The sequence below is a fragment of the Pygocentrus nattereri genome, chromosome 1 (assembly GCF_015220715.1).
Source record: "Pygocentrus nattereri isolate fPygNat1 chromosome 1, fPygNat1.pri, whole genome shotgun sequence".
Taxonomy (NCBI): domain Eukaryota; kingdom Metazoa; phylum Chordata; class Actinopteri; order Characiformes; family Serrasalmidae; genus Pygocentrus; species Pygocentrus nattereri.
The window spans coordinates 34,663,120-34,672,999 of record NC_051211.1 but is presented as its reverse complement, the minus strand read 5'-3'; the positions used below and the strand labels follow the sequence as shown (position 1 = coordinate 34,672,999).

Sequence of the window (9,880 nt, the reverse complement as noted above, 5' to 3'; positions counted from 1 at the left end):
CGGATGACTGAACTTCTCACCCTATCTCTAAGGGAGAGTCCAGACACCCTGCGGAGGAAACTCATTTCGGCCGCTTGTATTCGCGATCTCGTTCTTTCTGTCATTACCCAAAGCTCATGACCATAGGTGAGGGTGGGAACGTAGATCGACCAGTAAATCGAGAGCCTTGCCTTATGGCTCAGCTCTTTCTTTACCACAACAGACCGGTAAAGAGCCTGCATCACTGCTGACCCAGCACCAATCCGCCTGTCAATCCCCCGCTCCCTTGTACCATCACTCGTGAACAAGACCCTGAGATAGTTGAACTCCTCCACTTGAGGCAAGAGCCTATCCCCGACCCACAGAGGGCTCTCCACCCTTTTCCGCCTGAGAACCATGGTCTCGGATTTAGAGGTACTGATTCTCATCCCGGCCGCTTCACATTCGGCTGTAAACCGATCCAGCGAAAGCTGAAGTTCACGGCCTGATGTCCCCAATAGGACCACATCATCTGCAAACAGCAGCGATGTGACCCTGAGGTCACAAAACCGGACACCCTCCACCCCCTGATTGCGCCTAGAAATTCTATCCATAAAAATTATGAATAGAATCGGTGACAAAGGGCAGCCCTGATGGTGTCCAAAATATGATGCCCTGAGTCTTTATTCTAAAATGATAAGACTAGTCTTGCCAGGAAAACAACACCGCTTGTTGTGGGTGAATTTAACAGACAGTTACAGTGTGCAACGCTGTGGTTGGTGTAGTGTAGTGGTTAACACCTCTGCCTTCTATACTCTAGACTGGGGTTCAATCCCCTGTTTGGACAAGCCCCCTACACGATACCAGTAAGAGTCCTTGGGCAAGACTCCTAACACCACCTTGGCCTACCTGTGTAAAATGACCAAATTGTAAGTCGCTCTGGATAAGAGCGTCAGCCAAATGCCATAAATGTAAATGTCTCATTTAAAGCTCTTTCTCTGTGGAGGAGTTGGGGACGGAGGTTGAACTGACTCTTGAATCAGGAGTTCGGTTCTGAAGAATCGCTTCGCTGAACTGAATCCGACGTCACCAGGATTCGACATTTTGCAGGCGCTTTGCGCATGCTCAGTGCAGCCAGTCTGACCTTCACTGCAAGCGAATATGTTCGCCAGGGCCAGCGCGGTGGTCTTCCTCCCACAATGGTAATAGATTCAAAACTGGCTTTTATATGCGTTTCTTATAAGTTACATCTTGCGAATTATCTATATTATGCAGTCGAGGCGTCTAGGAGTAGATATTGGCTGATAATTGAGTCAAAACCCTGCGAAGGACGTGCCGGTCCCGGTAGGCCGCATCTTGGCGTTAAGCTCGGTGCGTTAGGCTGGAGTGGGTGAACTTCACCACTATGACTGTGAACCACTAGCAGCTCTTTGACCGAACTAAGATCACTTTAGATGTGTAATGTAATATCTATATGCGGTTTGTTTGCCTAAATACAGTAGATTGCGTTCGGTGGTTTTACCTGTTTGTGTTGGACACATGCTGGATAGCAGCGACGCCGATTAGGGTCCTATTAGCGAACGTCATGTAAACGTCTGGTCTTAAATATGTTCACATTAAGCTTATTACATTTTACGTGCAACGTAGAAATTAATATATATATATTTTTTGTGATTGCCACGAAGTTGAAACTTTAAAAGTAACTTTAATCAGGCTGGTGACTCGCTTGCTCATTCAGTGAATCCTTGTTTCTGCAGTGGGCAGGTCAGGAGCATGGCTACGTTGAAGGACAGTAAGTAAACCATGATATTGTCCATGAAGATACTTTGACATTATGCTGTCTTCTGTATGCATGTCTAATAGTATTTGCCTGCATGTATCAATCCACAGTTATTACTGTCAGACTATAAATACTACACACACTGCAGATTCATGCTGGATTCAGAGCACTACACTGGATGTTCTAATTACAGTCTGACTCTTACTGGAACACAATCACTTTGCAGTTAGTACTCCTAGACTGTTCAAACTGTGCACCCTGTAAGGTCATACAGGATTAGAATCACTCAAATTATTAGTGTCAGACTGTAAAAAACACACTCGCTGCAGATTCATGCTGGATTAGAACCACAGTTGGAGGCATGACCTGGCAAAGCGTTTCCGTCACTCATAATGTCCTTGAACTGTTTTGATCTTCAGTCACCATTAGGTTGAAGGCTGTCAAGAACATCCAGAAGATCACCAAGTCCATGAAGATGGTGGCCGCCGCTAAGTATGCTAGGGCAGAGAAGTCCTTGAAGCCAGCCCGTGTCTATGGCACCGGCGCACTGTGTAAGTTGTCAAATGCTTAGTAAGATGTTGCCTTCCTTATGGCTGCTCAACGTCTGATATCACAGAAAACAGTATGCTAATGAGATTTCTGTCAAGTCCAATATTTTTACTTATGCTTTGAGCAATGAACCAGCTGCTGACATGCAATGTAATATAATGAAGAGATGCTCAGAATACTTTAGATTGTTTCATGGACTTGTGTTTGTTGTTTTTAGCACTCTATGAGAAGGCTGACATCAAGGCTCCAGAGGATAAGAACAAGCACCTGCTTATCGGTGTGTCGTCTGATCGTGGGTTGTGCGGTGCTATCCACAGCAGTGTGGCCAAAGCCATTAAGAGTGAAATCGCCAAACTTGCTGGTGCTGGCAAAGAGGTCATGGTGGTTAATATAGGGGACAAACTCAGGGGCCTGCTTTACAGGTATGCTTTCTTTGTGTCTTTGTGTGTTTTATTGCAGTTTAAGCCCTATTGGAGCTGGATTATTTTTTCCAGAGGAGATTTGTACAATGTAATTGTGGGGAATCGACTGGTCAGTTGCTTTGGTATCACACAGTCATTTCCAAAATTTGCACATGCTCTTTGGATTGAAATGTCATGTCCTGGCAGCTCAGTGACAGTATCAACACACTGGATGGCCTTGTCTTTTTAGCAGATTTTGGTATTCTGTTAGCTTGAGGTGAACGGTGCAAAACTCCAGTCAACCTTACAGAGGGAGCTCCAGGCTGAGCCATTTACAGAAGGCCATTCACTCTACAATTGTCAAACTGTACAAACTACACACAGTACAGATTCGTACTGGATTAAAATCAGTCCACAGTTTTACCTGTCAGTGTGTAAAAACTACATACACTGCAGATAAATAGCAAATAAGAAATTATAGGACCTGTGAAACTAATCCAGCTCCAATAGGGCTTTAGTCTGAAAACATTAATCACAGGCGTATTAAAGTAAAATGTTTTCTGGAAAATGCAACACCAGGGCATGTTCTGAGTAAATCACCCCCCCTTTTTTTCCTCCCCTCTTATTTTTTATATATATATATATATATATATATATATATATATATATATAAAAAAACCATTTTTCAGGACCCATGGCAATCACATCCTCATTAACTGCAAGGAAGTGGGCAGGAAACCCCCTACATTCACTGATGCTTCTATCATTGCCACAGAGCTGCTGGACTCAGGCTACGAGTTTGACCAGGGCACCATCATCTATAACAGATTCAAGTCAGTACAGAGTCTTTACACAGTGTAGTGTTCTGCAAGTACATGCTTAGGGGTGCTTTGATGCCTGGTGAATCTGGTCAGAAGTTTTTTTTTTTTTTTTTTCTTATTAAACCACATTTACATAAAGTGATCAAACATTCAGTAAATATTTTAAATATAAACAATGCTCCAATTTTGATATTTGACATAATGAAGTATCCTTGAGAGACTAAGGGAAGAAGCTATAAAATGTCTAGAAAACAGTCACTGAACTAACCATCAACATTCGGCTTATGTCTGAAAATGCCTAGCAAATACTCCTGGCAGACTACTGCAAACATGTACAATACAATGTTGGATAAAACTAATGGATTATAGGCTATTAAGCCCATACCAGTTGCTCACCGGGCAAAAGATTGTAAAATAAATTTAAGTAAATAAATGAACCAATGATCAAATTTATAAAACAAATAATGCAATTAAAATAAAATAAATAAATGTGGTGAAGGTGTACAAAATTAGATCAAAGTTGTTCCTTAGTGACCTAAATAATATAGGTATTATTATTAATAAGTGTTAAAAAAAAATCTCAATATTTTAATTGTGCAGGTCTGTTATTTCATACAAGACAGACGAGAAGCCCGTGTATTCAATGGACACAGTTGCAAACTCAGGTATTTCTGTGTTCTGTTTTCAGAATTCACAGCTATTGCCTATTGTTTCTCTGTCACATTCTTAGTTTTTGTAGGAGTACGTCATATGTAAGGTTAATATTTAATAAATATTTAAGTACTGTTTACTTTTTTTTTTTTGTTTACTAATATTTAAGTACATTACTGTGTAATGCAGAGAACATGGGCGTCTATGATGATATTGATGCTGATGTACTGAGGAACTATCAGGAGTTTGCCCTGGTCAACATCATTTACTATGGATTGAAGGAGTCTGCCACTAGCGAGCAGAGTGCTCGGATGACCGCTATGGACAGCGCCAGCAAGAACGCCTGTAAGTAAAGACTTCCATTAAAAGGCATACTGTTCTAAAGGTCTTTTCTCTGACTATGACTTTGACAGTTATACACTTAAAAGTAAATATTGGAGCAATGCCATAGAAGAACCATTTTTGGTCCCTTAAAAAATCTTTTGATGAGTGTGTTTTTATTTATTTGTTTATTTATTTATTTTTTTAAAACCATTCTGTAAATGACGTAAGTGTGAAGAACTCTGTTAAAGTTTATGGAACCTCCCCATCATGTAAAGGTTTTCCTAGAACTGTATATTTAATCCATTAACCACTTTAGAAACCGTACACTTAAACATGAAGGACAGCTGCCATTTTTAAGTGGTATAAAAATATAAGACCCTTTTTTAACAGTAATGAAATACACTGTGTTAAGGTGGAATCAAAATGTCTAATGTTTTTAAGATTTGTCATACACGTTTGTTATATTTTTCCTCTCTCACAGCTGAGATGATTGATAAGCTGACCCTCACCTTCAACCGCACTCGCCAGGCCGTCATCACCAAGGAGTTGATTGAGATCATCTCTGGAGCTGCTGCACTGTAAGTTTTCATTCTCTCTGTCTATGAATTTATTCTTTTGCTTGTTATTTCTGTGTGTTCACATTCATTTATTAGTTTCTCTATGTACTCCGTTATTTAGATGATCTATGCAAGTTCATTCTCACTTCCCTTTCTCTTTCTGATTCGTTCGCTTCTCTCTGTCTACGTACTTTCAAACATCCACTCACCTCACTTATTTCTTTATCTAAATATTCACTTATCTCTGTGTACATTCGTTTGTTCATTCATTCTTCCTACTGTCACTTATTTGTTCATTCTTTCTTCGTTCACCCAACCAGAGAACTTAGTTATCACTCTGCGATGTCTGTTGGTTTTCTCAAACACTAGAGGGCGCTCCTGAGTGAGTCCAAAACGAATGGGTTGATATGGTGCATTTGAGCAAAATCAAAGTTTATAAATGCTTAAACATGTTTAATGTACAAGAATACATTCATTTCCTGAACACAGAACAGCATAAAGCTTTAACACTGCTGTTATATTTTTAAGAGCTTTTAAACTCGAGTTATAGGAGTTTAAAACGCTGCCTCGTGTATGTTCATGACATCAGTGAGCGCGAAGAGCCAATGAGCTGCTCCACTCGCCCATCAATCATCACTCTCTAGCAGTAATGCCTGCCCTCTGCTGCCCAAAATCCATTTGCTGTAGAAAGAAAGGAAATATATTGGTGAGTTTTCTTGGTTTTTTGGGTGAAATACCTCCTTCTACTTCCTAAAGTTAAAGAAAGTTTCCGGGTAAGATTAGAAACTATTTTAACTTTTCGTTTTTAGCCGTTGAGCTCTATTCACTCCCATTCATTGAGGGCTCACTCGTGGGCGCCCTCTGCTGTTCGAGTCCTGTTTTTGATATAACTGGAAGAATAGGGAGTGGCCAGGCTCCTCATAAACTCAACTCTCTCATACATACATTTGTGAATTCATCAGTTTTCTGTCAGCTTGGCTTCATGCCTTCATTCATATCTGTCTGCTTATGTTCATTCATTTGTTCGTTCAGTCATTTATCTTTGTACATTCACTTATTCAATTATAACCGTGTGCTCATTCATTCACTCACTCATTCACTTACCTTTCTTAATCTGTTCACATACATCCCTTCATCCTCCTTTCACTCACTCATTTCTGTCTACTCATGTTCTTTTGTTCACTTGCTCACTTATCTGTATCTGCTTATTATCATTTACTGAATTACTATCTCTGTCAGCTGTGTGTGTGTGTGTGTGTGTGTGTGTGTGTGTGTGTGTATATATATATATATATATATATATATATATATATATTTCATTTGGTTATTTCTCTGTTCATATTCATTCACTCATTCATTCACACATTTGTTTGAAAACTTTTCCCCATTTGTCTTCACTTCTCTCACTGCATTTTGTTTATTAATTTTACTACTTTCAATATTTTTTAAAGATGTTTTTTGATCAATCTGTTAACAATTTTCATAGGATCCATACTAATCTGATTCATTTTCACCTTCTCCTTGACTAACTTCCTTAACCTGCATGCATTCATTTCTCACAGTGAATGAGGCATGATGGAGGTAAACTGTAGTACAGCAAAAATATTGAGCTCACTGTGGGTGTGTTTGAGTAGCGTGGATGCTGGTCTAGAAACAAATACTAATTTAAAAAAGATCTGTATACAGTCCATGTTACTTTAACCAATTTTGTGTTAGTTTATAGATGCATAGGTACTTCTTTAAAGTGATACTTTGGCAAAAAAAAAAAAAAAAACTAACTAGAAACATTTTCTCAGTTTGAACCTTACCCTAAATGTAGTCACCCTAGAAATGTTTAGTGTCTGAAGCTTCTGAAGTTTAGTACTGGATCTGTTAGGCTAACGAAGTTAACAAGTAATGGAAGCGTTGTGCGAGCTGCCTGCCTAAATTACTTGTCTCAAACTGTGTTTTTAGTGCTTTATTTGTTAAGTAGTCTTAGATTTGCTTGTGGCATTTCTTCAAAATGTTTTTAGCTACGCAACATACTCCAAAAGTAGGCTGCATAGCTTTTGTCTAGTTTCATTGTATTGGCAGGTCCACAGAAGCTGTCCTGAAAGATGCACTGTATCAGAAAGTTTTAGCAGAACTCATCTCTCTCTCTGTCTCTCTCCATCTCCTTACAGATAAAGAGGACCCATCCAGACCGTCATTGTGGTTCTGAATAAAAGAATGCTTTCCAGTTCAGTCATCTGGTGTCAAGTTAAATAATGTGCTTCTGTTTGTAAGATATGAGTAAATAAAAATAAACCTCTTACATTGACATCCATTATTAATGCTCTGGTCTCCTTTCTCACTCAGTTATTAACTATTTACACAGGGATTTCAGTACCAACACCTTTTCTGGGTTTATGAATTAAGGAATGCATACCTACATTTGGGGGACGGGGTCGTCTGGGACTCTCTGCTCTATCAACTGCAACTGCTACCACAACCCCATCTGGACTAAGCGGTTAACGATGATGAGGATACCTACGTTCTTTAAAAATGAAAGTGCAAAAAGGGTTCTGTGGAGCAGTACAAAAGAACCACTTTTTGGTTCCCTGAAGACATTTTCGAAGGCTGGTTCTTTAAAGCAGTGGGTCTTAAATGGGTTCTCATTGTCCCCCAGATGGTTCACACAGCTGTATCCCCATGTGTTTTAAGTTAGGTTAAAGAAAACATTTGGACCATCTAGGGTTCCCTGAAGACCAGTTTGAGAACCACTGCATTAAATAACTTTTTTTTTAATTGGGAAAGTGTGAAGAACCTTTTCAAAATTCAATGTAGAACAAGTTTCCCTGACCTTGGAACAGAACCTTTAAATTACAGATGAGTTAAGTCTTGGACTAAAATGCCTTACTTCATTGCCAAAAACAAATTTGGGGATTTAAGGGTTTTTTTCCTCCATATCACTAATGAACTTAGTTTCAGCTTTAGCTTTATAGTCTTGGGTGTCACATGTTATCAGCACAGAGAGCCTCTGGGGGAAAAAAAAAAGGCTTGACCTAAAAAATAGCTTGAGTTTAATCCCATCAATGAACTTCCACCAGCACACCTTCTTTGATTAAAGCAGTGTAAAGTTACCCCGAACTGATTACTGATTAACCCAGCAGACTTCATGACCCTCCCATTGTTGCTTTATAATAATGGGCAATCACAACAAGTTTAGCCTCTTCATTATCCATCTGCAACTCAAGCCCTCCCATCTTAATAAACACTAGCGAGTCAGCCATGGAGGTATCAGATTCAGTGGCGCCTACATGTGAAGGACTTGTGGTGTTGAATGACTGCACTTTAGTGAGCGTGACTTCTAGGGTCGCTGAACGTGGCTCCGGGAGAGGCCCCTGTCTGATAGCACTGCACCAGGAGGAAAGTTTGTTTGGCCAGATGGCAACTCATTCATTATTTAATTATTGGCTACTAGATCCTATGTGGTGAGGTGCTTGATGCAAACCCATTTGACCCATTTCTTCACATGCTTCAGTCATGCTCAGTTTATTTGGGTACTTTTTTTTTTTAGTTTGGTGGATAATAGAAAAATTATACTCTGATTGAAAAAAAACTGATTGTAGACCCATATATATCCCCCTGTCAATTTTTTTTTCTTTTTTTAAGTGAAAATTTAACACATCCTCTACAGAGAACTGAGTTTTTTTGGCAAATTTTAGTGCACAATTTCTACTTATTTGCTACATTTTAATATACACTATATGCCCAACAGTATGTGGACACCGGTCCTAATTACTGAGTTCGTGTTTCAGCCACACCTATTATCAACACATAAAAAAGATAATAGATAAATGCAATCCTCATACAAACATTAGTGGTAGGAAAAGGTTGTACTGAAGAGCTCAGTGACTTTAAACATGACACTGTAGTAAGAAGTCATTTCTGCCAAAAGTTAGATATTTCTGACCTGCTAGATCTGCCCCAGTCAACTGTAACTGCTATTCTTGTGAAATGGAAGTATCTTGGAGAAACAACAGCTCAGCCACAAAACACTAGATTAAGCAAAGTCATATAGTATGGCTGCTAAAGAGCATAGAACATAAAAATCACATAAAATCTTACGTCACTCACTGCAGAGTTCCAAACTGCCTCTGGAAGCAATGTCAGCACAAGTACTGTGTTAGGAGCTTCATGAAATAGGTTTCCATGGCTGAGAAGCTGCACACAAGCTCACATTGTGCAATGCCAAGCGTCAGCTGGAGTAGTGTAAAGCACACTGCCACTGAAACTTAGAGCAGTAGAAACATGTGTGGAGTGATGAATCACACACATGATGAATCTTGTACACTGGGTTTGGTGGATGCCAGAAGAACACAGCAAGCAAGAACATTACATTACATTTAGCAGACGCTTTTATCCAAAGCGACTTACAAAGTAAGTCAAAGAAAGCAAGCAAGCAAGCAAAGTTTATTTATATAGCGCTTTTTACAACAAGTACAGTCACAAAGCAGCTTTACAGAACAATTAGTATTACAGAAAGAAAGAAAAGAAAAATCTGGGTTTAAGCCCCCATGAGCAAGCCAGTGGCAAGGAAAAACTCCCTAAAAGAGGAAGAAACCTTGAGAAGAACCAAGACTCAGAAGGGGAACCCATCCTCCTCTGGTCGACACCGGATAGCAAACATTGTTACTATGAAGTATTACAGAACAAAGTGGAGGAACAGAAAAAAAAAAAAGAAAGCAGTGGCTAATTTGATTAGTTTATGATTATGCAGCAGTCAAGCCGATGGCTGGTGAGCAGTGGCACCCGATCAGGGCAGAAGGGCCAACAGCATCAGACGCACAGGGTGGGCAGCTGTTCAACTCGGCAAAG

The 9,880-nt window shown here is 39.7% G+C and overlaps 1 protein-coding gene across 2 annotated transcripts; it reads left to right on the top strand.

Moving 5' to 3' along the window:
• Positions 1-1,066: 1,066 nt before the first annotated feature.
• On the top strand, positions 1,067-7,349 carry atp5f1c (ATP synthase F1 subunit gamma). 2 transcript variants are annotated; one of them, XM_017696914.2, is made up of 9 exons: positions 1,067-1,160; positions 1,716-1,750; positions 2,158-2,289; positions 2,505-2,709; positions 3,378-3,521; positions 4,110-4,174; positions 4,350-4,505; positions 4,966-5,062; positions 7,204-7,349. In XM_017696914.2, exons 1-9 carry the CDS (start codon positions 1,120-1,122, stop codon positions 7,205-7,207), a joined length of 879 nt encoding a protein of 292 aa, XP_017552403.1. In that variant the 5' UTR covers positions 1,067-1,119; the 3' UTR covers positions 7,208-7,349. The 2 variants fall into 2 exon arrangements, with proteins under 2 accessions (XP_017552403.1, XP_017552404.1); XM_017696915.2 differs by lacking the exon at positions 7,204-7,349 and having other exon boundaries at positions 4,966-5,066.
• Positions 7,350-9,880: the final 2,531 nt, after the last annotated feature.

Excerpts from the sequence above, each read along its gene's own strand:
- atp5f1c (XM_017696914.2), top strand. The coding sequence starts at position 1,120 with ATGTTCGCCAGGGCCAGCGCGGTGGTCTTCCTCCCACAATG. Across the intron at positions 1,161-1,715 it reads GTGGTCTTCCTCCCACAATG|TGGGCAGGTCAGGAGCATGG; the intron begins GTAATAGATTCA and ends TTGTTTCTGCAG. Across the intron at positions 1,751-2,157 it reads CATGGCTACGTTGAAGGACA|TCACCATTAGGTTGAAGGCT; the intron begins GTAAGTAAACCA and ends TTTGATCTTCAG.